Source organism: Accipiter gentilis, chromosome 9 (assembly GCF_929443795.1).
Source record: "Accipiter gentilis chromosome 9, bAccGen1.1, whole genome shotgun sequence".
Classification (NCBI taxonomy): domain Eukaryota; kingdom Metazoa; phylum Chordata; class Aves; order Accipitriformes; family Accipitridae; genus Astur; species Astur gentilis.
Genome location: NC_064888.1, coordinates 30,604,021 through 30,631,313, shown reverse-complemented (window position 1 = coordinate 30,631,313; position 27,293 = coordinate 30,604,021). Strand labels below are relative to the sequence as shown.

At 48.4% G+C, this 27,293-nt stretch overlaps 1 protein-coding gene across 6 annotated transcripts; it reads left to right on the top strand.

Annotated features, from left to right (window-relative positions):
• Positions 1 to 246: 246 nt before the first annotated feature.
• ITPRIP (inositol 1,4,5-trisphosphate receptor interacting protein) lies at positions 247 to 26,716 on the top strand. 6 transcript variants are annotated; one of them, XM_049810613.1, is made up of 3 exons: positions 247 to 318; positions 4,990 to 5,096; positions 19,643 to 26,716. In XM_049810613.1, the coding sequence occupies exon 3, from the start codon at positions 19,656 to 19,658 to the stop codon at positions 21,303 to 21,305; it is 1,650 nt and encodes a 549-aa protein (XP_049666570.1). In that variant the 5' UTR covers positions 247 to 318; positions 4,990 to 5,096; positions 19,643 to 19,655; the 3' UTR covers positions 21,306 to 26,716. The 6 variants fall into 6 exon arrangements, with proteins under 6 accessions (XP_049666570.1, XP_049666573.1, XP_049666571.1 ...); XM_049810616.1 differs by lacking the exon at positions 247 to 318 and adding an exon at positions 826 to 843; XM_049810614.1 differs by lacking the exon at positions 247 to 318 and adding an exon at positions 4,551 to 4,746.
• Positions 26,717 to 27,293: the final 577 nt, after the last annotated feature.

Here is a 27,293-nt window from a genome sequence, read left to right as displayed (position 1 = left end):
GGGGGAGCCGGGAGGGAGCTCAGAGAGCGAACGGCAGCCCGCCTAGGGCTGGCGGCGGGGGTGGTTTGAAGGAGGAGAGAAACAAAAAAAAAAAAAAAAAACAACAAAAAAAACACCAAACCCCAAAGAGGAAAGGAAACCCGCTCCGGCCAGGCTGGGCGGACTCGCCCGCACCTCGCCGAGCGGAGCCGCCGCGCCGCGGGACGCCTCGCCGCCCCGGGGAGCGGCCGCCGCCGCCCCGCCAGCCGCCGGTCTGCGCGGACCTCCCGCGGGGAGCGGCGGCCCCGGCGGAGGCCCGGCCCGGCCCGGCCCGGCCCGGTAAGTCTCGGCCGGGGGACCCTGAGCACACGGCGGGGGCTGGGGGGGGGGGGGGGGCTGTCCCGCTTCCCCGCGCGGCCGCCGTGGGAAGGGCTTCGCCAGCGTTTGCCGCGGCCGTTTTGGGGAGCAGAGCCGCGGGACTCGGTGCGGAGGGTGCCGGCCGGTGTCTGCCCGCAACAGGTCGCGCTGGCGTGACTTTCCCCGGCTTCTCTTTGCGCAGTAGGTTTTGCGCTCCGCGCTCTCTCCCTGCCCAAGTGGCTCGTCTCGGTGGGAATTCGGGCATCGGGCCGGGTCAGGCTCCCGAGGCAGACTGCCGTGCCCACCAAAGTTTCTGCGGATCCTTCGGCTCTCCTCTCCCAGCAGCCCCGGCAGGAGCCGAAGGCTGGGAGCAGAAGGCAGCCTGCTTTCAGGGGCTCGGTGAGCTGCAGGAGGACTGGCTGCAGCCCCCTTCAGGGGAGCACGTGGGGAGCCTCTGCGGGACCGAGTCACGCTGAAAAGAGACCCCACGGCTGCCTCTTTCTGCTGGTGAGGACAGCTCGTGGGGTCCTTAGGCCAGTGATGATCTCGGGCACGTACATGCATCACCGAGCTTTGCTGCGTGTTCAGTATTACGTGGCTTGGGCTTAGCGTGTTACAAAACTTCTTTGCCTTTCTTCCGAGACACGGTATGTCTCTCTAAGGACCCCGGAGAGAAGCAGCGATGTGTTTAGCGGAGCCGCTGTTCGTGCGTGTGGGCACCTTTTTGAAGATGGCCAGTAGGTATTTGTAGCTCAGATCACAGCCAGGACTGGGATACTGGAAGTCATGGGCTGTAAAACTGACACACGGAACCGGAGCCTTAGTGGCCTTTGCATCTTCAGCTTCGCAATCTCCCACTTGAAGCGATTCTCTTGGGACTGCCATATTAAAATCCTTGAGGAAAATACAGCATGTTGCTATTGGTGTCTCTTATGTGGTCAGGCAAGAAGAGCACCAGCAGCATCTCTAAGCGAACATTACTATTAACATGTTTTTAATGAGTGCTATAGGCCTAAACCATACCCAGCGCATCTCCTTCGGGCATGAGTGTTTGCAGTGAGCTGCCAGGCAAGGGCCTGAGCTGCCAGGTAAGCAACACTTGGACAGGAGAGCAGCTGTAGTGTAGTATGGCTTGTTCTGTGAGGTTTTTGAGCTTGGTTTGGTGATGATGGTAATGCTCTTCTGCAGCTCTGACTGAAGTGATTCTGTCTACCTTCATAGGCATCTGCTTTTAAAACCCGTTTTTCCTCATTATATGTGAAAGGGGTTCTTTCAGTCCTTGAGGAAAAGCAGAACATGGAAGTTAGGAAGGGAAACTTAAAGCCTTCTCTTCAACCTTGTTTTCAGCAGAATAGACACTTCACACTGCTCCAGTGTGGGAAATGCACCTACTAAGTGTGATTGCCACAGATGTGTAGAGAGGTGAATTGATTTGCCAAAGGTCAGAGTGCCAATGTCAGTGCCAGGATCAGTCCCGAGGGCTTTTTTGGCTCCCGGCTGGTAGATGATGGGGTTTGGGGTTTTTTTCTGCATTACTTGGATGTGTAGAATGCAGTGATCTCTGTTTGCACCAGTGGAATCTGCAAGGAAGAAGCAACCTGTGCACACCAAAGATGTTGTACCTGTTTATCAAGAGCTCAGGCAGTGGCCCCTCCCCACCTAACTGTCTTCCTCTTTTTGTTGCTTGGAGCATTATGATATACCAAGAACAGCCTTTTTTTTTTTTTTTTTTTTTTTTTTTTTTTTTTTTCCCCTCTCCCTACAAGTCAAACTAAATAGCCCTGGTTGGGGCCTGGGGGATTTGGTTTTCCTGAGTGATTATTTCGGGCTGTCTGATGACTAGGGCCACCAAAGCTGCATGTCCTGCACCCCTTTTGTTTTTTGTTTGTTCTCTCCATGGCAATAAGGGCTCCTGTGTACCTCTGCTGCATGGTGGTCTCAGAGGGATGCCAGTGCTTGTGATCCTCTTTATGTGGCAATGAGTAACAGGGGGAGGGAATCTGACCTGTAGAAACCTAACACTGGTCTTCCATGAGCTGATCTAACTAATTTCTGAGTCTGTTTTTTAAGCAAAAACTGTATGGCTTTCAAAAGGACACTTTTAGGATGGCTGTTGCGACTGTCCAACTGCTGACTGTTGTTTCAGTATCTTGGAGCTTGCCTGCAAATGTATTATTATTTTTTTTTCCTGATAGCTTAAATTAGTTCCCCCAGTGCAATGGGTACACAGCAAAAGGGGTGGTTTATTTTTCTACTTGTATGGTTTTCTCCTGACACATCTGCATCCCCTCTAAAACAACTGTCCTGGCAAAACTTAAGCTAAATTCAGCCTCTGTCAACAAGGTGAGCATTAAGAAGCAGTTGTTCTGGGGAGCACTGATAAAGTCTATGACTCCATGAAGAGTCTGCAGGACTCTCCCTGCTGTCCTGTGCTGTCCCATCCTGCATACTCTGCTCTGCAGAATTGCAATTGCTATCCATAGCAATGGTGCAATGGAGAAGGGAGCTGAAAAAAAGCTCCTGGCTTGTTCCCTCAGATCCTCTTTAAACTGGGCTGTTGGGTGAGCCAGCTCTTTCCCTCCCAAGTGTTATGATAATCCACTTATACTGGGGGGAAAAAGCAAGTTTGCTGCCAGGCAGCATACTTTCCATCAGCACATGTAATTGCTGGGTGGTGGAAAGAGGTAGAGACTCTGGTTTTCAAGCTGGAGGGAAGGAGGGAATGTGGCCAGGGTGTGCGCTGGGTGGTATTGTCATGTGTCCGACCATGAATTCCAGGTTTTGCAGGCATGTGGGCTCAGTTGTGTAAGCAAAACCTTCTGCCTGTTCACCCCTCAGTGTGGGCAATAGAAAGGGAGGCAGGTAGCCAAGCTTCAAGCAGCTTGAGGGATGGAGAGGTGGCCCAGGGGTGCAGCTGCAACAGGGATTTTTTTAAAATTTTTTTTTTAGCTTGTTTTGATTTCCATGCATGTGTGAGCCATGCAAAGTTGGCCGAGCCAACCTTGACCAGCAGTTCAGCAAAACAAACAGGTTTTACTGCCATGACCTGAAGGCCAGACTAGCTGCTGAGCTTCAGGGGTGGATTTGATTTCTGGCGTGAAGAAGTGGCTCTCATATAGGGCTGACCCAGAACAAACACTGTTCTGTGTTGCTCGGACTGCCTCCAAGGGAGCGAGAGGAGGTTTGTGCTAGCATGTGAGGATGCAGCGCAGATGCGCCCACTGCTGAGAGGGACCTTCTTCTAGTGACCTTAGACCATCCTCTGAGGTTCAGTCAAGGTCTCTCCAACATCTATACACATATAGTAGATGGAGACCCGGACTTAACTCTCTCTTTTGAGATTTAAAAATTATTTTAACAAGTGAGAGCATGTAAGTCCTGTAGCAGCAGTTCCTGTACAGCACTTCGTAGCTCCTTTCATCCAAGCAGAAGCACCTGCTGTACCTAACTGGCCTTGAGCCACCATGAGACGAGGCATTGCATGCCCTGGGGGCTAACAAACATCCACTGGGATGGTACAGCACAGATCCAGCCCTTTTGGGATTGGGGTGTTCTTGCTCCTGTGCTTGGCAGTCTGTGCTGCTACTGGTAGTGTCATGGCTGTGGTTGAGCAGAGGCACAAGCAGCCCTGCAGGCTGCGAGGTGCTGGGAGGTCAGGGCAGAGCCCGTATACCCGGTCTGGCCTCACAGTTGAAGTGGAGAAGTGAAACTGTACACATGGTCTGGTCTGAGCAGGTACGTGGGAGGAGGGAGGGTTGAGCCGTCCCCTCCCCAACGGCTGCCGAAGTGAAGGGGTTCAGGAGAGCAAGGACGCGTCAAGCTAATACTGAGCCCTTAAAGGACCCGGCTCCAAAGCCCAGCTCAGCCCACGCTATTGATGATTTCATCAGGCTTTGGATCAAGACGGTCGGAGGGTTTGAAGTGGCGATCGTGGCTGGTAATGAGCATGGTGGATTCCTGTTCCCCAGCCCACTTGTGTGCAGCTGGCTAACGTCTCCCTTGTCAGCCTGCAACCAGCTTGTTGGGCCCATCCTCTCCTCCTTCTGGTTGGAGGACTTTGTTTGCTGTTTCATCTAAAATTTCTTAACTTCTCTCTCCTAAAATATGGTAGTTTATCTTTTGCGGTTCTGTGTTTCACATCTTCCTGTATGCTCTTAGACTTACTTCCTGCCTCTTCTCCTGTGTTTTCTGTTTCTCACATTAGCTCACTGAACCCAGCTCCCCGAGCAAGTATTTCTACCTCGCAAGCTGCTTACAGCAGCTAGATGCCTTTTCTGAGACAAAGCAATCCCAGACAAAACTGTCCCAGCCCTTGCACTTACACCGCTGCTAATTTGACCCTAATCCATTTTAAAAGGAGAGGGCCGGTGGGTGAGGATGGAGTCAGAGAAGGGAGCTCCTCACTTGCTGGTATGTCTGCAAAGCTGACAGACCTGCTGTGTGATTTGCACGCTTTCCCACAGGAGAAGCAGCACTTTAACTCATCCCTGATCACTTCAAAGCTGGTTATTTCTGGTCTCTTGAGCTTTTATGATCATTTTATTGGGTAAGGGGGTGAGTTAATCTCTCTTTTAATCAATCCCTAATTTAGATAACTGTATTACATACCTATCTTCTGCCTGAACTTCCTCATTCGTTCTCTGTGTTTTGCAGACTTCCTGGCTGTGCTTCAGTTGTGGGTGACTGAATATAGTCTTCTCGGCATCGCGGTGATAGTAGTAATGTGAAGTTTAAAGAGCACCTGCAAAGTCGTGTAGCAGGTAAGTGCTCCGGGGGTCATTCTTCCTTCCAGATTTGATGTGATTTGAAAAAGTTTCTTGATGGGCTCTCACTCAGAGACCTTGAGCCTTACATCAGAAATGCCAGAAGGAAGGTGGTGTGGCTCATATTTTAGTAAACAATCCCAGCAGCGAGGGTCAGACAGCACTTGCAGAGCAAAAGTAGCAATATTGTGAAGGTTTAATTGGGAAATGGATTCAGTTTAGATGATCGCTGTTAAAAGCCTCTCTCTTTTGGCATTCAGCATAAAATTGCTTTTGTCTGACTGCTTGGTACAGTTGGGATCTAGTCAGAGGATGATGGCAGAAGGGAACCAAGCGGTCCAAGCTTTGCTGACAGCAGCTATTGCTGCATTTGCTGCTCTGCAGGAGAACTTGCCAGAGATACATTAGCCAGACTGGGAAGGCACTAAATCCCACCTCTTCCAGGTGTTAGAGAGAGAACAAAGGTCTAGAAGCGCCTGGACAACCTCCTGATGATCAGGAGAGGCAGCAGAGGCAGCTGGATTGAAGGGAAGTAGTGGCTTTTACAAGACAGCAATGTGTAGTTTTCAAGTTTCTATGAAAACCCCTGAAAAACCCGCTGAAAGCAAAACTGCTGGGTGAAACCCAGGCATCTGGCAGTGCTGCTCTGTGAGTGTGTGACAGGAGGCTCTGTGGGTAGCAGTGGTGGGAAGGGACGAACTGGAGCTGATGGCAGAGGGAGCTGCCAGAGCAGCAGTCCTGGCAGCCACAGTGTCCTGCTACAGCTCTGAGTACTTGTTACTTCATCTATTCCACATGATTTATTTATTGATTTATTTATTTATTTATTTATTTTTCCCTTTATTCTGGATCTGCGTCTGTGTTGGGTGGTGTCTGTCCCCTTCTTCCCATCCCAGTCAGTTCAAACGGCTGCTCTGCTCTAGCAAAGCTCAGCTCACAACATTTCCTGGCATGTTCCTCCGGCCAGCCTGGATCAAAGCTGTGAGAGCTGGCCCATTGCCATCCTCCTGTCTGTAAATGAAGCTCGCTCTCTTTTTACTTTCCCCCCACTGTCTTTCATTATTATCCCTCTTCCAGAGGCAGGTTTTTCTGGCTGATCTAGCACATTATTTATATCAGTGATATTTGCCTCAAGGCAGAGATGCTTTTTCACCATTTACAGGGAAAGCATCTGATCCACCCCACTGCCCTGCATGTGGCTTGGAAAAACCAAGCATGATGTTGGCAAGGGTGAGGACCATTGAGGCCAACTGTTCCAGAATTTAAACCGTGTTAGGCACAGTCTCCGATTCATATGGTTATTTCAGTTGCCTGGCAAAGGAAAACGTACTGTTCCTTCACTTTCGAAACCAGAGGGAAGAGCACGTAGAGAAGGTTCTTGCGCCTGAATAGAAAAGAGACATTACTATAAGGCATCAGCTGAGCCACCTGTGTAACCAACTGCATCTTCCTCTGGGTTGTCTCAAGGGATGGTGGGTGCCATCACTTGAAAAGATAGAGTTTGTGGTCAAACTCAAATGAAAACAATGAAAACCAGCTTCAGAGTGCTTTGCTTTCAGTTCTTCCAAATTGCAGAGGATTTGGTGATGCTCAGGGAGCACCTGATGCGGAGTGGGAGCAAACTGTTCCCGTGCTGCCTGCGGGGAAGGAAGTAGCTCCCTAAGACAAGATACTGCCTGTATGTGCCAGAATCCCAGCAGGGCTTACAGCTTGCTTTGGAGAAAGCACATGCAGTGATAAGGAGACTTTCCTACAGGTAGAGGTAGTTAAGCAGTAGTCTAGACTGCCTTGGGAGGCAGAGATGGAGATTTGCTGGAAGCTTTTCAGAACAAAGTAGACAAAGACTTGCCAGAAACCATCCAGGCGCAGTGTAGGCCATGCGTGTAGGCAGAGGGGAGAGACGCTATTGCTTTTTCAGATCTCTTTTTTCACTATTTTTTAATCTCTTGTCAAATGTTAATACATACCAGAGATGGAGCTAAGGAGGTGTTCTCAAGCTTAAACTGTGACATTTGATGTTCACAGTATAGTGCTTCCCAGAGGGGCTTGTGTGTCTATCTGCACCCAAAATGCTTAGATCCTAAGCTATTTCTTCCTGGATGTTCAGGTATCTGACTGCCACTGGTTTCAGACGAGAGTTTGATTTCCAAAGCTCTCTGGAGATTTAGCAACCAAATACCTTGGGACTGTTGGAAATGTGAGAGAAAACACTTGGATTTTCTGCAGCACAGCCACTTCTGCACTGAAGATTGCAACATGTTTGTGATAATTGAAGATAACCTTTATCTTTTTCCCCCAGGCTAGTAGGGGCAAGAATGAGATGGGTGTCTGTAATTTGGGTAGCTGGAATCCATCAGCTGACCCTCCACTACTGTAACACAGTGACAAAAATTATCTGGCACGCTAGGTGACTTAAGGACATAGAGCTCTACTGCGGTCCTACCTAGCAAGCTGGTGATGCACAGTCTAAGTATTATGGCCATGGTCTTCTGCAGCTAAAGTCAAAAGATGGTCTGAAGGTGCTTGGCTGATGTCCATCCCACCTCCCTGTCGAGTCATAGCTGTTTCATGCTCTTGAAACGAGTGCAGGGTTATGATCTCAAGCTCTGAAGGAGTTACAGGAAGAAATGTCCACTGAAAGGAACGTGTTTGCATCATCAGTCATCCACAACACGTGCTCTCAGCTCAGCCTTGTATTTGCTGCTAGTCCTGGGCACTTTCAGTCTCCCATGCGGAGCTGGAAGCTGTCTTTGCTAAGCTAAGCTCCTTGCCTGCTGCAGGAGAGGGGATTTTTGTGTCTATGAGCAGGGGCCCCACAGCTATGACTCAGAGCTCCCATTACGTTGTAACTTAGACTTTAAGTGTGTGGAGAGGCTGTCCCTTGGCTTTCAAACAAAGATTTCCTTTGTTGTGCTTTATGTTATAAAGGAAGCAAGCGTATGTGTTCACCCCACACATCCCAAATGAAAACCACGTGGCTTCACAGCCTTAACATGTGTGTTTGGTATTTTTGCTACAGCAGTGCATGTTACATTGCTCTTATCCCATTGACTCTTTTCAGAGTTTTTCCTCCCAGCATTCAGTTTACAAACTCTTCAGGGAAAGAAAGAGCTTAAAGATGTTCTCTTTTGTTGGTAAGAAGAGGGGACTGAGTAAAAGAGCACAGGAAAATTATTAAATATGGGTGCATGTGACAATAGGCTGGTCTCTGAGTCGCTCCCTCAGGTGAAAATGCCTGAGTTGGTGGCCACGGGTGCTGAAAGGATGAGCTTCATGGAAATATTGTATGGAAGTGGGCAGTTTGTTTTCTTGCTTTTTTCTTCTGATTTTTATTTATTCAAATTCATCTTGAAAAGCAGGGTTAGCCAGCAGTACTTTGCAGCCAACATATTTGTGTGCATACGTGTCTCTTGGCAGTTTTTAGGTTTATGACTAGTGAGCCAAGACTGAGCTTACTGCTTCCCAAAGCATTTGTGGTGTTTCTCCTGCTCTTTTCTAGAGCCACCAGGTAATGAAGTAAGAGGGCCTGATTCTTCCTGCAGATGCTGGCATGCAATGTGGAGTGCCTCTGCTTAGATCAGGGAGTCATCCTAGTGAGAGTCAAGGAAATGAATGGGGGATTGCAGTAAAAGTGCTCTTTTTTTGCTCTCTCCTCTTTCCACACCCTCTACCATCCCTGCAGGGGCTTTCACAGTCTTTTTTTTTTTTTTTTTTTTTTTTTTTGGTTGGTTGGGTTTTTTACTTTATTTGAGGACCTATATTGTGTTTTATAAAAGAGCTGGGATTTCAGGCAATGGGATAAAGCATTGCTTTTCATTTCTCTGGTGACATTTTGGCTACAATAGACAGCTTTTAAATACTGTTCCTCCCCAACTATTTGAATACAAACAGCTGTAACTAGTTAGCAAAACAATAGTCCAATATCACACAAACTTCCAATCCCATCCAGTGTTTGTGAGTCCTGTTTAAGCAGATACTTGGGTCTACACGTGTCCTGACATAGGAGTGTGACTTTGTCACTAAGTCAAGACTGTGATGGAGTAGAAAATCTCAGATCAACCAAATTCCCAGCCTGCAATGACAATTTCTTTTTGCTGTGTTTTTGTTCAGTGTCTCAGTGTGGAAGACACTGTGTCTGGCAACTACTGTGCTTTCTACTGTCTGTAATGTATAAGTGCTCATTGTTACATGACTGAAATGGGACTTCATAGTTTCACATGTAAAACAATCATTGTACGAGTCACGTCTGAGCTGTGCCAATATCTACATGTGCTCTTCTTAGATGTGCTGGAGTGGTGTATCCCTGCTGGGAAATCAACTTTCTACTAGTGTTTCCACCAAACCTTTTAATACCAAAGCATTCATTTCAATGGATGTATGATACACAGTTAAGTTGGATGTGTAGCGATGTAGGGCATATTACCTTAGGAAGAGGAGAGTCAGAGTAACCACTGCCTGATTTAACAACACTGGTGTGATTTTTTTTTTTTTTCTCCACCTTGTTGAGAATTAAGTGGGGAAAAGGAGGGCAGATTTAAACAACCATCTTGGCAATTGAACCTGTTTTGTACTCTCACCACCTTTCCCTGGGGTGACTGCTAGATTGGATCAATGAGCCATGGCTGCCTGCATGTGCAAGGGGAGGTTGTGTGGCTGAGAGGGTGACAGCCAGAGTGGGTCCCAGCATGAGCACCAGGTAGAGGCCAGAGAGCATGTGTGCACTGATGTTGCTCCATACATTGTGGTTGACTCTGTCAGGCTTTTGGTAAAGCAGCAGGGTGTTTCTGTCCATCTGTGCTGATGAAAGATTATGCAAGGGAACAACCAGCTATTGCCTGGGCTCTCATCACATTGGGTTTGAGGGGGAGGGAGCTGGTGAGGTTGGTAAACCAAACTTTTTTCTTTTTTTTTTCCCCTTGGGGTGTGTGTCTTTTTTCCTCCTAAAAAAAAAAAAAACAACCCTCAAAAAAACACCACACACAAAAGTTAGGTCTACTCCAATTGTTTTCCTCACAATTAGCAGACAAAAATTATTTGGCCTAAAAAAGCCAAGCTGTTCCTGGCCGGGATCCTACCGCAACAGCTCAGTACGTGGGTGGGACCCACATGCACACTTCCTACCTTTCCCCTCCTGCCTCCCTTGCAGGCAGCACTATGTTCCAATTTGTAAAACCCCTTCTCGGCCGTAGCAGGGGGAACCTGAGGCACTGCACAGACTGCCCACGTGCTGCTTGCTGACAAGAGCTGAGCTGGCTTGTACAGTCAGAAAGCAAAAAAACACATGCAGACAACGGGTAGGATGCTGAGTAACACGCTCCTCACACTGTTAGCTTTATCTTCTGGTCTCTGTGGGCATCCCCTCTCGGGTCCATCCTTACAGTGAGTAAACAGTGAGTGCTTTGGGGGCATGACGTGGTTCTGCGTTTATTTAATAGTTATTACAGACATCTTTAGTGGCTGCTGGCTTCTGGGGCAAGAAGAGGAGGCCAGATTCATGTTTTGGTTTGTGGCGTGATGCCTGTATGCACTGAAAAATAGTAACTTGGAAACAACCAGATAAATCCCACACTTGCTGATAAAACTGAAAATCTTTGGGTTTTGGAAAAGAACCCCAGAAGGCAAATAACTCCTTCTGAGCCAAAAAAAAAAATATCTTTGTACTGTCTAGGCCTTGGGGGAAGAGGGGCCATGGGATTTTATGGCAAAGTCTTACAAATGCGTCCATGTGCAGCGAAAGCTGAGGCAGAAGGGGAGGACCTCTCAACATCTTGAGTGCTACTGCAAGGAGAATAGAAACAATCTGTCCTACTTTTACCCACAGTGGTTACTGGAAAGTTAGGGGTTCAAACTGCAGCAAGGGAGTGTTATTGAGGCATCAGAAAAAGCTTCCTGATGGCAAAGGTCGTGAATGACTGGAAGACATGAGAGAGACTCCCTGTCCTTCCCAGGGCAAGTCAAGCACTCCTCTGCTTGGGGAGATGCTGGCAAAATCACTCCTCGCTTGGACTTGGGGCTGCCCGGTAGTGTCTGTCTCCAGAGCAATGTCAGTGCCGCTCACATGCTTATGCACTCCAAATTCGCCTGTCTGTGGGAAGGGAGGGCTACCTAGTCCTGTACACAGGATGAGCATCAGCATTTCCTTGGAAATACCTGATCTGGTGACCCTGGGAGGAAAATATTGCTTCCGAAAGTCCACAGCAGACCTGTCGGGCAGGATGTCCGACTCGGGCTGTGCGACTGACCCCGTTGGCACTGCAGCAGGCCCGGGACAGGATGTCCATGGATGTTACGAAAGGCTAACGCGTTCTCAGTCCAACGGCAAAACAATAGTTATCAGGCAAGTGGCCTTATCCAACTGCTGTCCTGTGGCCAAGCAGCTGATCTGGGGTGGGGCTTCCAGGCGTGTTTTGGAAGGCCCTTGCTCTGCCATACCTGTCTTTTGTAGTCCTGAGCATGCCAGCTGGCTCGTTCTGGTTTTAAACATGGTTGTGGTACCAGTCTCAACATCCAGGCCTCTGCACCTCATGCGTTGGTGCATTTGGTCCTTTCCACTGGTGGCTTTGGTAGACAGCCAACGACAGAGCCCAATCCCACCAGTCTGTGCTGAGCCAACTGTGACTGTGCTGGCAACTGGAATTTGGTACTTTGTCTGTAGCACTAATTTAATGCTCAGAAAGACATGTCAGAGCATGAGTTATAGCTGCTGTGGCTGGTGCTAGAACAGCACAGCAGCTCATCACGCCAACAACCTGCACGCAAGCTTAATGCATAGGGGTGAAAGAACAGCACAAGTTGGTGCCGCTCAGGCTCTGTATTGCATTTTTGTGTCTCCTAATTTTCCTGGCTGGGCTGTGTGTGCTGCAGCTGACTGTGTGCTCAAGAGATGGGAGAGCAGGAACCTCTCCTGTCTGCCGCATGCTGCATGATCTCTGGGTGGGCTGTGCTGGGTGTTGTCACAGCAGATGGTGGAGTGGGAGGTGTGGGGTCTTCGTGGCTCTGTATGGGTCTGGGGACATGTTCTCTCTGCAGCAGTGGGGTCTTTGACCTGGAGGGTAGAAACCCTGAGGATCCTCATCTGAGCATCTGGGCTCTTGCTGCCTGTGCCAGGTGAAAGCTAGGCAGGGTCATGTGCCAGTGCATACGCAGTGGGGTGGGAAGGGTAGACTGGTGCAATAAACCTTTAGTCACCCCGGGGTGTGTTTCAGTACGTGGGCTCTGAGTGTTTGCCTTGGCTATGAGGGCCCTCCAGCCCTCCCGAGGGTCCAGCACCTCACTAGCCCCACCTGATGCCACAGCCCCACCTTGCTGACTCAGGTGAACATGGAAACTTGTTTTGAGATGCAGTGCTTTGGTATGATGTCTCCTAGGAGCTGGCTTAGCTGGCAGCGTCCATCATACCAGGGTGCTGGATAATGCACAGGCCCCAACAAATGTGGTGCTGACCTGGGAGGAAACCTCACTTGCTTCTGGTCTGAAATTCCTCACCAAAATGGGACTCTTCCCCTGCCCACCCCAGAAAATGCTGCTTCAGTAAAAATGGTCTCAAAAACAAGACAGGTTTGAGTGAAGTCCTGCCAAAACCAATTCCTCAAGTCCTGTGAAAGCTGTGGTCAAACCTGGAGAGCAGAGCATTGACCTAAAGCAGCCAAGTGATGAGGGCAGCAACCTCAGGGGCTGGGAAGTAGACCAAAACTTAGGTTACTGTCACTCCCTCCTGAATTTAGAGGAGAGCCTTCAACAGAAGTTTCTGTCATCCCAGGTAAGTGATCAGACTATAAGGGCATAGACATGTGCTCTGTATTTTAAATATGTGCATATAAAATTAAAACCTGAAAATTTTCTCATTCTTCTCAGTGCAAAAGAGGCAAAATTTGAACAACAAATCCCCAGCAACTAATGGCAGAGACCAGTCTGATATCTTCACCAGGGTTTTGCTCTCTCTAGTGGTACCTTTGTCTTTTTTCCATGAACACCTATCCAGCCTGTTTGTCTATTCCTGAGCTTTACATGTAGCAGCTGGACGGAAAACTGTCCTCACGGTCTGTCCTGAGCCAGCAAAGGCCTTTCGACTGCCCTGTAAATGTTGATGGGGAGATGGTAGAAAAACAGCAGCATGGTATGGGGTTGACTAAATAAAGTGCATCTTTCCAAGTTTTTGGCAGGAACAATAATACTGACATGCATCTCTGCAATTCCCATTTCTCTTTCACTGTGCCTGTTTGTTACAATTCAGAGCTTGTAGTCCCCAGTAAGAGGAAACATCATTTCTTTCTGCTGCAGCCAGGCATACCTCTGAATACCTGCAGAGGAGGCAACAGTATTGCAAATTGGAAAAGGGCACAGTGCATCACCAAGGGCTTTCAGCAAACTTTTTGTCTTGACTAGGTCTTCATAAATGCAGCAGAAGCATTTTCAGACTGTACACTCAAAGGCCAAAAGGCAGTTTGTTTTCTGTTACAGCAATGGGAGGAATTGTGAAGCTCCCAGAAGCTTGGCCGTGAGGGACTATGGCTGGGCTGGGCCTGAAACCCCTGGGCTTGAGAGTCACATCTTCCCAGTAAGAAAGTCCCGAGTGCAGGTTAGTGGCTCTTTTGGGCTATTAATCTCTCCAGTCAAAACATGCAGTAGAGTCCTTTCCAGACCTCAAGGACCTTCCCAAAAAGAGTCTCAGAAATTGTATTTGTTCCCATGAAAGTTCTGGTTTCAAAACTTGGCAGCTTTCAATGAAAAAAGCTCCCAACCAGCTGTAGTTTCTATCATCTCTTCGAATTGCCTCTTTTCTTGCAGCCTACCAAAGCAAAACACAATGTGGCAGCCACCTATTCACTGCCTTTTGTGTCAGCCAAATCGCAGGAAGCAATCGAGTGTGTCGTAAATGATGTCTTGGCATATTCCAGTGCACTACTGAACTGCATTCAGTGGCTTGACTTGGGCTTTTCTAATTTAAGAATCAAAGCTTCAGCTCACTCCTATCTGCTTTATTGCTGAACACCAGCCAGAGTGTGTTTTGCTTCCCATGATTCGAGATTTAAGGGAATAAAAAGGTGGAAAAAATGTAGCTGTATGAGGAATTCTTGAGGAAAGAAAGAGACTGTTAATGAAAGGGAAATATTCTCCCGTGTCTTCAAAGATGGAAGGTTATCTGCGCTCAGAGCACATGAGCAGCCTACAGAGGCAAGTTGCAAGCTGCCATTTAAATCTCTTTCTTTTCCTTTGCCAGACTGAGCAGGAGGCAAAGGGGTCTGAAGCTGCTGTGGAAGAGGGTATGAGGAAGACTTGGGGACTTCAGAAACTGAGCACATTTTAGCTGGAAGGGACAGGATGTTGTTATGGCTTTAAGCATCATTGTCTCTACGAAGGACAAGTTGGTGCCGTGGCAGGGTGGCTGGTGGGAAGGGGGAGAGCACACTCTGCCACAGAGCAGTGGCTGTCCCAAGTTGGCCCACCGGAACACCAGATGAGCTCTGTGATGCTCCCAGGTGAGGAGGAGGTCTTCAAGACAGAAGCTGAAGGTAGAGCCGACCTCTGCCCCCATGCCACATAAAACACCACTAAGCAAATCTGCTTGCGCTAGTGTGTACTGCAAGCACTATTCATCTTCAGGGCTGACTGCAGTCAGGAAACAGTACAATGGCTATTTTTATATTGTCTTGCAGTAGTCTCTGAAGGTGATTTTCCTTCAAGGCTACTTGTGCAGGGACCCGGGTAGCACAGGTGATGCAGATAGTTACTGCAGAGATGCAGGCATAGCAAGTGCTGGTTTGCAGAGTTCGGCACCACTTTTTCAGCTTAGGGGGCTGCATTTGTGCTGGTGAGAAGCTGCAACTCTGCCTTTGCGCCAGTGCCAAGGGGCTGAGCACGGCTGGCGAGTCAGGTCTCACCTGAGGGACCATTTTCAGAGCTCCAGCCCATTTCCTCACCAGCCTTTGGCGTGGCTGGTGCTGCCCAAATGTGGCAAAGGAGAAGAGTCTTTTCCAGTGGCAGTTTTGGGGCAAGCCTCCCTGGTCATACTCACCCCTTGTTTTTTATGACGTGCATACGAGAGGATTTCAGCCAGCTCTCAAAGTGCCCATGCAGAGGATGCTCTCCAGCCGTCACTTGACCTCAGGCTAGCCGCCGCCTGGCTGTGTGAAGGCTTTACGTGCCTGTGAGCTTCATGTGCTGCTTCCCTTTGCTTGCAACACACTACCTGTAACCATGCTGCAGGTGAGTGGGTGAACCAAACATTACGGAATTGTGCAGTGAAAAGCTTTCGTATCAGCTCGTGTGAAAGCTGGCCGCCTCCTGCGTGTGCTTCATGGCACCAACCTGAACTGCATGATAGCAGTGTCATCTTTGCCCGTCCCCTCTTGGGGGTCCCCATGTCATCCAGGACCTGCTGTGGGGCTGATCAGGATCCTCCAGCTGGGGAGGCTGCTTCAGGCTTGAAAGGATGAGGTCTAACTTGCCTGGGAGCTGAGGGTGGAGGGCTGCAGGTGCTCTTGGTGAAGCCTTTGAACATACCAAGCACTGCAGGATGCAGCTGATCATTGTTTCTAATTGGGAAGCGGAGTGATCAGCTGCTTTTATCTCTCTGAGCCCTCGCTCCCCAGCTGGAGAGTAGGATGATGTCTGCCCCCTCACTTCCCAGGGTTGTTCAGAGCAGTCATTAACCTTAAAATCGGTGAAGCACCCAGTCACTGAAGCAGTGAGTGCCACAGAAAAGCCCAGAAGGAAACTAATCCTGGTGCCAGAAGCAGGTTTGAACAAGTGGCATCACATGCTGGGCAGCGAGCAGAGACAAAGCGTTGCATCAAGACGGTGGGGATCCGCATACCTGCTTGCCCGCAGCCCTCCTGCCCTCCCCAAGCAGCTTTCCTCTGTCTCGCTGCTCCTTTCCCTGCTTTGTGCCCACGGGAGCACAAGAGATGGGGTCTCTGCTCCCTCGCTCAGGGGATGCCCTGGCCCAGGGAATAGGGCGAGGGCAGGCTCGGCTGCTCACGGAGGTGGCGTGCTTGCGATGGGGCGAGGACCACAGCACCTTCCCTCAGGGGGTCTTTGGAGCCCTGGGACTGCCGCAAGAGATGTAAGCCTGTTACCAAGTCTGGACATTGTCTATGCTTTGAATGAGGAAAAAACTGGCCAGGGCCAGAAATTTGGAAAAGGTTGAAGATTGCTTTGGGAACTTGCTGTTTAAAAACTCATGAATACTTTTTTTTCTACCCCAATACTTGAAATGTTGGTAAATTTGATGCGTAGATGAAATGATGTTTCTCTTCCTTAGTCTCCAGCTTGGAAACGTTAGGACTCTCTCTCTCTTCCCCACACAAAAGCTGTCTCAGCCGAAGCAGGCATAAATATTTTTATCAGACTTAAATTGCTTGGGCTGAAGTTAAAAGCGAAGGAAAAGAGCAGCCTTTGTTATGAGGAAGGCTGGACTACCCTAGCAGGCAAGTGCTACTGGTTTCACCTGGATTATTTAGTCTTTCCATATTAGCCAGGAAAGCTGTGTCTGATGAGATGTGGGAACGCTCTGCCCGTACCAGCCTTGCTGCTGTCAAGGCCAGACTCCACTGACCTTGGTCACTGAGCATCCTTAACCTTAAGCCTTAACTGAGGTTAATAGAATGTTTGGCTTCATTTTCTGGTGTGAACAGCAACAGTAGCAAAAGGGCAGTTTTGAGCAGGAGAACTTCCTCTCTTCAGGCCAAAACAGACATACCTCTTGCAAATTCACGTGACCTGAAATGATGTCGCTTCCAGTTTTCATCCTGACTCTCTTCCAGAGGTTGATGCCTGTACAGTTTGCAGGGGGAAGAGCTTGTGTGCATGCTTCCTAAGCCACTCCTGCAAAATCAGCTGGGCTAGCCTAGATTGTCAGTGTGACCCAGAATGAATTCAGCAGAGCCGGCCAGTGGTGGACTTGGGGATGTCTGGCCTAACCCCTTCTGCTAGCAGAGCTTTGGGGCAGGTAGCCTCTGGAAGTGGTGTGCCCATCGGCAGCTGGGCACAGGAGTCTTGAAGGGCACAAGAAGATCTTAAGGAAGCTGACTTCTTTCAGCCTTATGCATCTAAGACGTAATCTGGTAACAGTAAAACATTTCATCCGCAGGAACAGAGGTCTAGCAGGGGAGAGCAGCAATGTCATCCTGGTCAAGACTCCAAGAGGAGGCACCTGGCCCCTGGCCATGTTATTTTTAAGCTTGGAAAGCACATGTGGTCTGCAAGAGCATAGCACTAAGGAAAGGAACTCGCCAGCACTTCCTGCCCTGCCCTGGCAAACTGATAAAGCCCTTTGCAATGCAGGGCGACCCCAGTTTGTTTTTAAAATGTGGCCAGGCATGGAGCTCACAGAATAACTGGAACACCCAGCTTTGGGCATTAATTCAGCTTTAATTCATTGCCTGATGAATTAAAGAGTTAATATAAATGTAAAAAGGACAAGAAAGGCCCACAAACCATCTCCAGAGCAATGTCTGCATAAGGGCATTCATCTATGCATGTACATGGGATCTAAAAAAAGGGTAGTTAGTAAATGTTACACAGGGAGGGGCACATAGCGTTATCCTGAGCACCGTGTGAATTTTCTTGCTGCTTGGACAATGCATCTCAATCCTGTTCCCTTCTCTTGTTATTCCAGTCCCAGCCCTCTTGTAAGCAAAGATAATTGCATGCTGAAGGATACAGTTCCCATGTACAGTAAGCGCTCACATTGAGGAAATCTAGGTTCCCGCAATCGAAAGCCAGCAGTTTGTTGTGCAGTAATGGTAACAAGGCCCACTGGGATGAATCTATCTTTGTTGCATGCCCTGTGGAGGCATAAATGAAATTGCCAGAGATGTTCTCCTTGCCTAGATGCTTGGGCAGCAGGGTTGCTGTGGCACCAAAACATGCTGGGTTCAGGCCGGGAGGGAGCTATTGCAGGGGGAGGGAATTACAACCCTCAGCTCCCCGGGCACACGTGGTACCCCACCACCTCTTGGCTCTGTGAAGCAGCCTCATTCCCACAGCAGGATGAATTGGTTTGTTAAGAATGAAATTCCTATTTCTGGTCTGACTGATTAGGTATTTTATGGATAGACTTTATTTCTGAACCAGAAACCCTTCTCTCTCAAACACACTTTTGAGGCATTAAGGGGGCTGCGTTAAAATGTCCCAGCTGGAAGAAGAAATACCCCTCCTTGTCACCTTGTCCTTCTGATCTCCCTGTGCTAGGACTGTGGGGTGATGTTGCTAGAAAGTGGGACTGGTGAGCTTGCCACGTCTCAGCGGTGGGTGACAACCTCAGATTGTCCTGCCCTGAGCAGGCGCTTGGGATCTTGACAGCAATGCCGGGCCTCCAGAAACAGAAATGCCACCTGGGAGGAAACAGCCCAGGCTTCAGCCTGAGCACCCTCTGGCCCAGACTTCTGGGAGGCCTCGTCAGGGCCAGGCGGATGCCCCAGCAATGAGACTGTGTTCCGGAAAGCTGGGAATTAAATTCTTTCATCATGAGCCCCATGGCATGGAAAGCTTTATTAAGTGTGAGGTCTGAGCAGCAGAGCCAGTAACCACACAAAACACCATAGCAGTCTCAGTCGTGCCAAGGGTCTGTGCAAGGGGTGGCACACGGAACTGCTGCTGGGACACGGCTGCCTGTGGCAAGCGCCGCGACACCGAGACCCGGGGAGTCTCTCGGCCACGCTGGGGTCACTTCAAATAGGAGCGAGCTGGCTGCGAGCACAGCTGTGAAGGGGGTGCTTGGGGGAGATGGCTCAGATCGAAGCCATGGTGTTTACTAATGCCTTCTACAGATTAACAGTGAAGTAAGCACCAAAAATAAACAACCCGATGCTTTTAAAAACACTGGGGTGAAGGAAACCCTTTCTGGTTTAGCAGTCTTTGTGGCTCTACCCTTTTTCAGGGGACTGCAGTCATGAGGCATCCTGGGGGCTGGGAGGATTTACCACAGCCTGATCCTGATGGTGCTGAAAGGCAGGAAGAACGTTGCCTGTAGTGCCTGTGTAGCAGCAGAAAACTGTGCAGGCTTGTTCCCACCCAGGTGCACATACCAGCACTGGCAGTGAAGATTGCCCTGATCTAAGCTGGCTGTGTGGGTCCCCAGACACGCTTTATGTGGAAGGCGGTCAGGACAGCCCTGCCTATGCCATGGCCACGTCTCCAACATTAGCGTTATATTGAGGGAAAGCAGCGCTCATCTCCCGTCCTGCTTTTTTACACCTGAGGAGGTCCTGCCTGCTTCTTTTCCATTCAGTTCCAGGGAACTTTAAAGGAGAGAGGAAGGACATGCCCTCCCACAGTGCCCCAGCAGCGTCACAGGGCATTGACAGTAGCAAGTGTCTTCACAGTTCTGTTCTTTGACGTTAATTTGATAAGAGGAGACTTTCATCCTCACCATCTGCTGATAAAGGGAAGCTCGGTTGATGTGCTTAGGAGCTTCTAGACTCTTTTCAGGGCTAGAAGGTATACCAAAGCTTTTATTCAAGCAGGGACTTACTTTCATTTTTCTTCTTGAGGGAGTATGCTCTGAACTGTGGGTCATTCTGCCTTTCTTTCTTTTCCAGGGAAGAAACTGCCATGCCTGTGGGAATCTTCCGCGTATGCCTAGTGGTGATTACAGCTATTGTCAACCACCCGCTCCTCTTCCCTAAAGAGAATGGCACTGTCCCCGAGAACACGGAAGAAATCATCCGGAAGATGAAGGAGCGGGAGGAGAGCCTTCGGCTGGAGAAGTTGCGCTTGGAGCAGGAAATCGCACACCAGGAAGCCACGCAGAAGACTCTGGAAAAGGCTGCAGAGGTGGTGGAGGAAAGCAAAGAGGAAAAGGTCCGATGGGATATGTGGACTGCCCTTTCCATGGTCATCTTCCTGCTGATCGAGCTCTGGAGGCAGGATTTCCAGGAAGGGATTTGGCAGGACACAGGAGGGGAAGAGGATGACATGGCTGTCCTGGGGAAAGCGTTTAAAGGTGTGGCCTTCCCTGACAAGGCCGTCTTGGCCAGCTTCTATGAGAAGCGCATCCTGGGTACCACCGGAGACATGGCCAGGATGCGGGAGATGGTGGAAGGCTTTGCAGATGACCTGTTGGAAGCCCTGAGGAGTGTTTGTAACCGGGATGCTGACATGGAAGTGGAGGACTGCATGGGTGTGGGGAGCATGTATGAGAACTGGAGAGTGCGTAAACCTTTTGTCTGTGATCTGATAGTGCCTTTTGCGCCCCCAGAGCCATACTGTTTTCGGTCCCAGACCTGGTGCTCTGGTGACTCTTTTCCCCCAGATGAACAAGGCTATGGCACTATCAAGGTATGTAGGGCAGATGAGGATGTGACGGGTTGCATCTGTGACAAGACTAAACTAGGGGAAGATATGCTGTGCCTCCTCCACAGCCAAGCCAATACTACCAGGCCCAGCAGTGAGATGGAAGACCTCCTGTGCTTCAAAAATACTCAATATCTGGATGCTGACCAAGTCATGAAGTGGTTCCAGATTGCAGTCACCAAGGCCTGGAACAGAATCTCCCACAAGTATGAATTTGACCTCTCCTTCAGCCTCCTGGACTCCCCAGGAGCCCTGAAGATAAAATTTAGGTCAGGGAAATCGATTGCCTTCAACCTCACCCCTGTGGTGCAGTACGAGAACTCCGATGTTTACTTCATCTCTCATTTCCCTTGGAGTGGCCTGGCAGCAGACCTCCCCTCCAGCACTCACTGGTTTCTCACCTTCGCAGTGTATGAGAGGAGGTTCATCCAGCTGGTCTCCAAAATGCTGCCTGCTAATGCCTGCCATGTCAGCTGCCTTCAGATCCTCTCCTTCCTTCATGGGAAGCAATGCAGCCTCACAGGTCCAAGCGGGCTTACCAACTACCACCTGAAGACAGTAATGCTGCATCTTCTGCAGGCACGTCCCAGTCAGGACTGGGCCCCAGAGAAGTTGGAGGCCCGTCTACAGGACATGCTGAAATTCCTGGAGAAATGTTTGCATGAGAAGAAACTCTACCACTTCTTCATTGGCAATAGGAAGGTACCAGCAGAGCTGGGCTTCCCCATCATATTCCAGAGGGCTGAGCCTCTCAACCTTTTTCGTCCCTTTGTGCTACACAGGGACGTTTACAGGAAGACAGTAGACACATTCCACGAGATGCTCAGGAACATGTCTGCACTGATAAATGAGTACACAGTGCACATTCCCCTTGCACACACCAATGGGATCCATAAGGAATCCCTTTAACCAAAGCCAGCAGGAAGACACTTGTTCCTCTAAGCACAAGTCCAGAGTGCAGCTTTCTGAAGCCTCCTGGAGACAACTGACTTTGCCAGTACAGCTTATTGTCTGCAGCTGAACCAGTCCTGGGCCATGGTTTCTGCAGTAAGGGAGAGGGGATGGGGGGAGGATAGGGAGAAACTGGAACACATGGTATAAAAGTAAGTTTCTGTTCCACTGGTATGCTGGCTGGGGTTTATGCAGCTAAGAATATATTTTTCTATTGTGCCTCAGTCATGCTACAGTGGTGGTGAGCAACAAATACGACTAATTTATTCAGATGCCTGCAATGCAAACAGTGGTGGTGGCCAAATACTTCATTTCCTTTGGAAGGGGGAGATAAGAAAAGGGTGGAGGAATCAGAGACGGGATCTTGGGATTGCAAGAGCCTGTCTGCTTGCAGACAGCAGGAGCTCTGGGACTGATGAGAAGCACAACATAAGACTCAGTGCTGATGTGGGAAGAAGGGTCATGCACAAGATCTGGACTGGATGGAGATCCTTAAATCAACCACAGCTCTTTAATCAAAAGGGAACTGTAGTTGTAAAAAAAAAAAGCCTTCTTGATAGGACTTGCAGCAGTAGTTTAAATGGCTTGTCCTGTCCTTCAAAAATACCCCTGCACATTTCTTCTCCCTTGGGAGGATGTAGCAGAGCAAGCAGCAGGGTCTGTGTCTTCAGACCATTTCATTAGTCTTCCATTTTCTTCATGGTAACATGGCTAGCAGGTTATATTCCTGGCCACTTTCCATGGATAAATGGACAGAAACCTTTTTTTTACCTTAGATAGATAAAGGAGAGAAACCGTTATTGGGTTCTGGCATTTTGGCTTATTTGTTTGTTTTCCTTACCTCAGGGCAGCAAGGCTGAGAACAGCCAAGAGAGAAAGGACTGCTACAGGTTTTGCTTTAATAAAAGAAGCAGTTCTCCAAAATTATCCTGTAATGAAGCCAATCTCAGCAGTCTGGTAGCAGGAGGGAACAATCACCCTCCAAATGAGAGTGTGGTTTTAATGAGGCCAAGACCAGCAGGATGGCTCTGAGTTAGGAGGAGGGTATGGAAGAGGTGCACACATAGCAGAGCTTGGCAGCACTGTCTCTGCAGCTGCCTTGTGGTCTGTGTCACATCCCTTTTGCTCCCATACCCAGGCAAAAGCTACCTGTTTGCCTCCATGCAGGGTCTCCTCAGTCCTTTTAAAGACTGCTGCTCTGATGAGAGTCTGAGGAGCTGCTGCTAGTAGACTGTAATTTGCTGAGCTGGGAGTGCGATGGGGAAATGACAGCTTCTGCAGGCTTTTAAGCCAGGGGAGAATCTTGAGCCACGTGCTAAAAACCCCAATGCAGAAATGGAAGCGCCTGAACTCCCTCAGGAAGCAGCACATTAGCGCTGAGCCAGCGGGCTGCCCAGCCCTGGTGAGGTGGCTTTGCTGGCCGAGAGGGCTCAGTAGCTCCTCACTTGCCTTCGTGTGCTTTGTACAGGATCCAAGCCAGGGCCTCAGTGCAGATCTGCCTTGTGCTGGTCCCAGAGGCCTGGCCTCCAATGGTAAGGGGCATTTCCTACCATTTTCTTACACTAGGCTTTCCTGCAATGTTTTACACTAGGGCTTCTCTGAATCCTGTTTACAAGAGGGTGGTGGTTCTGGGTGGTAAGAGTCATCAGGGATGATATTACCATGACTCCACAGGTATCTTTTTATCAGTCCTCTCTATCAATCACATGCATCAGAGCAAAGATTTAATCCTGTGTCACTACTAGGGACAGCATATAGTGTGAGGCTTATTATCCAGCCTGTTGATAAGCAAACTTTCCATAGACGTGTCCTCTGCCTTTTTCTAGTAAAAACCATTTCACCACCTCCTTCATGTCTGCTCTTGTCTGTCCCTCCACCAGTGAGGGACATTTCATGCACAAAGGCAGAGAAAGCTGTAACTCCAGTTTTCACACCTGGTTTATAAGAAAGTGCAAGTGGGGACAGGGAACTCCACTCAAATTGCTGCTCCCCTTGGCTTTTATCATCACAGCTATAGGGTGGTTAAGAAATATTTCTCAGCAGAAAGTAAGGGGTAGGAAGCAAAAAGGGAGAAAAGAGGCTGGTGGGTAGTGCCAGTAGGAAAGAGTCATGGATCATCAGTGCTTGCTTCAGCACCCTTGGCGATGAGTGCCTGGGAGACTGCCAGGGCTGGCAGAGCAACAGGGCAGGACTAATTGCTAACGCCAAAGACTGCTGTAAGCCCCTGGCTTTCATTAGCACAAGCAAGCAAGCCTTCCCCAGTAAGAAAGAGGCCAGGAGCAATCTCGGGGAACATGGCAAGCAGGTAGTGACAAGCAGAGGTACAGGGAGAGCGGGTGAATACTGGAGCCTGGAGGCTACATTGGAAGCTGTGTAAGTTGTTTGCAAACCCAAGCAATTTGCCATTTTTGCCTGCCCAGGTTTACTGCACAGCGCCTGTAGTAGATCCAGCTTTGCATGGGCTGCTGGCAGGCAGGTCATGCTGAAGCAGTTGTGGTCAGATCTTCTAAATGTATTCCCTGCCTAGCCAGCGAGAAATAAAAATTTCTCTGCCATTTCCTGTCAGGAGTCTAAATTTAGCCCGTCCAAAGAACAGAAACAATTTTGTGACCCAGGTCTCTCAGGAAATGACATTCAGGGTTGAAAAATAACTTTTATATAAAGTTGAGCAGGGGGAGGATGAGAAGAAAAGGCTGTTGAACAGAATAAGGTAACTCCCCTGTTAAAATGGCAGAACAGAGCTTTGTAACACCAGTCCTACAGGCTTGTAAACATGCCTAAACTCATCTTTACACAGCTCCAAGCACTGCTGCTCAGAGTCAAAGGGAACCTAAACTGATAAGTAGATTGAATCTTTTGTTCTTCATTTTCTGTATTTGTATGCCTGTTCTCTCTTAAGCCCAAACTGACCCTGAAGTGTTCCCATGGGGTTTAGTTGAACCCAAGCTGGAGCTGAACCAAGGAATTTATGGATTTGCTTCCCCTGAAAGCAAATTGCTTGGCTTAATTTTCCTACACGCAATATGCTTATTTTGCCCTGAGCACATTTTAAGAGGTCTGTTCTGTGCATTTAGGCTGTGAGGGAACCCACCCATACCTATCCAGGGGGAGAAGTGCTCTGTGATTATAAGCTGTGCTCCAGTAAGCCTCAAGGCAGAGATCTTCTTTGTAAGCCGTATAGCAGTATATATACATGTCCCATCTGAGAAGATGTGGGTACACAGCATTTCTCTGGATCAGACCTCTGCAGTGGTACAAGGAGGCCATGATGTGAAGCACATCATTCCTTGGACAGCCTTGTCTCTCCTGTATTAAATCTTTTCCCACCAAGTACTAGCCCTATCAGTAAAAGGCCACACTCACATTTCATAAAAAAGGTTTATAAGACAGTTCAGCTCCATCAGCTGTCAGCCAGTAAAAACGTCCTAAGACATTTTAGGGCTGCCCATGTTTAGCTCTGCTTTGATTGAAGTCTGGCTGGGCATTCATAGGAAGCAGCTTTAAAGGGTGGGGGTGGAAGTGGGCGTTTGTGGTTTAAAGTGAATAACATTCTTTTGAAACCAAACAGCGTATGACACATGAGTAACAAACACACAACATCTCTTTAGTAATTCCTGTATCTCTCTGAGAGATCCTAAGGAAGGGTAAACTGCCTGTCCCAGACCCCTTTCTTGTGTCTCAGTGCTGTTCTTGCTATTTGCTAACCAGGTGAATTAAACAGATGAACTCCTGTTGCCTTCTGCCAGTTTCCAGCCACTCCCTCCACCCTCAACTTGTGGTTTTAATATTTTATTATAGGCTCTGTCAAAGCAATGGGATTAGTGATGGCTTGATAGCAGCCACTGATCTACTACATAGCCTCAGGAGCCATTTGCCTTTAGGAAATGTCTTGGTCTAAGATTATTATTGTTCAGGTGCCGAATGTCTTCTAAGGGGAGCTGTTGGTAGTTCACTCTTTAGTATGTGGCAACCATAGAATATGGTTTCTCTCTCTCCGAGTTGCGCTGTACACAGGTCTTATGGGTGTATAAAGATGTATTTCAGCAAAGAGATCCAAAATTTTATCCAGTGTTCAAGCAGCAGGATTTGGTGCTTGTTCACCAAACATTTTTAATGCAAAGCCTTTGCAATGTTTTCTCTGTGGTGAAGAAATGAGAATTAACCACCTCTAACAGCTTGGCTGCTGGTCATTGAGGGCTTAGTTCTCACAGGATCCTACATAGTAAACAGCTTTATTTATTACTTGTCTTTTTTTTTAGGACTGGGGGCGTGTGTGTAATATGTTAGCTCAGAAGTAAAACTGCAGTATGAAGATGAATCTATCTTGTCAATGCTGAAATGGGCAATAACACCAAAACTCTCCAAAGTAAGGTCTTCCTTGATTGACAATGCTGTACTCAAACCGCTGCTTTTATAGCAGGACACTGTTGAATTTGTATAGATCTTCTCATTCAGCTTTATTTATAATAAAGGAAGTCTTGTGCAAAATCTAAAGAAATGTGAAGTCTGTTTTGTTTCTAGTTCCCCCCAAAATGCTTCTGAGAGCGTGGAAGGATGGAGTGGGCATATGTCCAGTGCGATCCTAGCACAGTGAGCACAATGGCGAGATTCCCTGTGATTTCTGACTGCCTGTAGAAATTGTTCCAGAGTCAGATGCAACATGAACATAAAGTGGAATTCCAGACTTCCTGAGAATATGACTCCACAGGAATTCAAAATAATTATTCTGGATATCTCTGCTCAAAAAACACCCTTTTGTGGCAAGCCCTAAATATTGCTGATAGATGTTGCCCTTATTGACAGAACCAAAAATCTCCTGAATTTCCAGTTCAGCTAGAAGAATCCTTGTTACCTGCTCGTTTTACAGGTATCTGCAGCCAAGTTCCAGCAACCACCCACCACCACTTAGCCTCCTGCTTAACTGCTTTCCCTGGTTTAAGGGACTGGTACCTCCTTATTAATATTCTAATGTGCTCTGACTCTGGAAGGAAATCCAAAGCTAGTTAGGAATTCATATAATAAAACCACCACTGTTTCCTTGGCATCATGTCTTCCAGCCCCACAGAATGCTCTCCACACCTTTAATTAATAACTGCCTTCCAGTGATCACTGGGGCTGAATCAGCATTGAAAGGGTCTGAGAAGCAGCTGGCTTAAGAGTGGCAGCACAAGTCTACCTAGCCAGGGGTTACAGTTTCCCAGGGTCAACCACACACTGCAGTAAATGGTGCTTGTGAGTCCTGTGGCCCAGGATCATCAGCAGCCTTGGTTGTTTTAGTGCAACTTTGCTATTTAAAATAAATAAATATAACCCCCAAAATAAACTCACCATGCTTTAAACCTCAGTCTGACAAGCTCAGCATCATTTTCTCCATTGAGCTGTTGACTTCCTGGAGCATTTTTTACTGCTTCTGTGTTGCCATGTAACAGAAGGGGTAACATCAATATAAAATCCTTTTTCAGAAGGGCAGTTAGCAGATTTTTGGTCCGTGCCATGCCATAGAGTAGGCAGATGTAGAGACAGATGGAGGCCAACCCCAGCCACTAGAGATTGGTTTTGGCCTCCTCTTCTAGTAGTAGAACAGTCTTCCTCTAGGCTTTGACCTGGATTCTTTCTTCAGAGATTCACATTCTTGTGTTTTCCTTATTTCCAGGCTTTCTTAAAGCCCTGATTCCAATGTGCTGGCTTTCATCAGTCTAGCAGCCTAGAATTTTGGCATACAATTATGGCTACACTGCAGTCTAGAAATGTACTTCACACACCTGCAGACAATATTCCTAGAGGTGGACAAAAGCTCCTGAAGTAACAACCACCCTGCAGCTCAAACCTTAAATGTGTGCTTTATAGCTGCAGATTTAGCTAGCACATGTAGACATGGCTACCTGTTTATGCTTGGTTGGCGTGTAAAGTCACTGTCCTGGGAAGTCCTTCATGACTTGAGCAGAG

Bases quoted from the DNA above. Each gene is read 5' to 3' on its own strand.
- ITPRIP (XM_049810611.1), top strand. From the start codon at position 12,996: ATGGCAGAGACCAGTCTGATATCTTCACCAGG. The intron at 13,028-19,642 runs GTTTTGCTCTCT...TTTCTTTTCCAG, and splicing joins AGTCTGATATCTTCACCAGG to GGAAGAAACTGCCATGCCTG.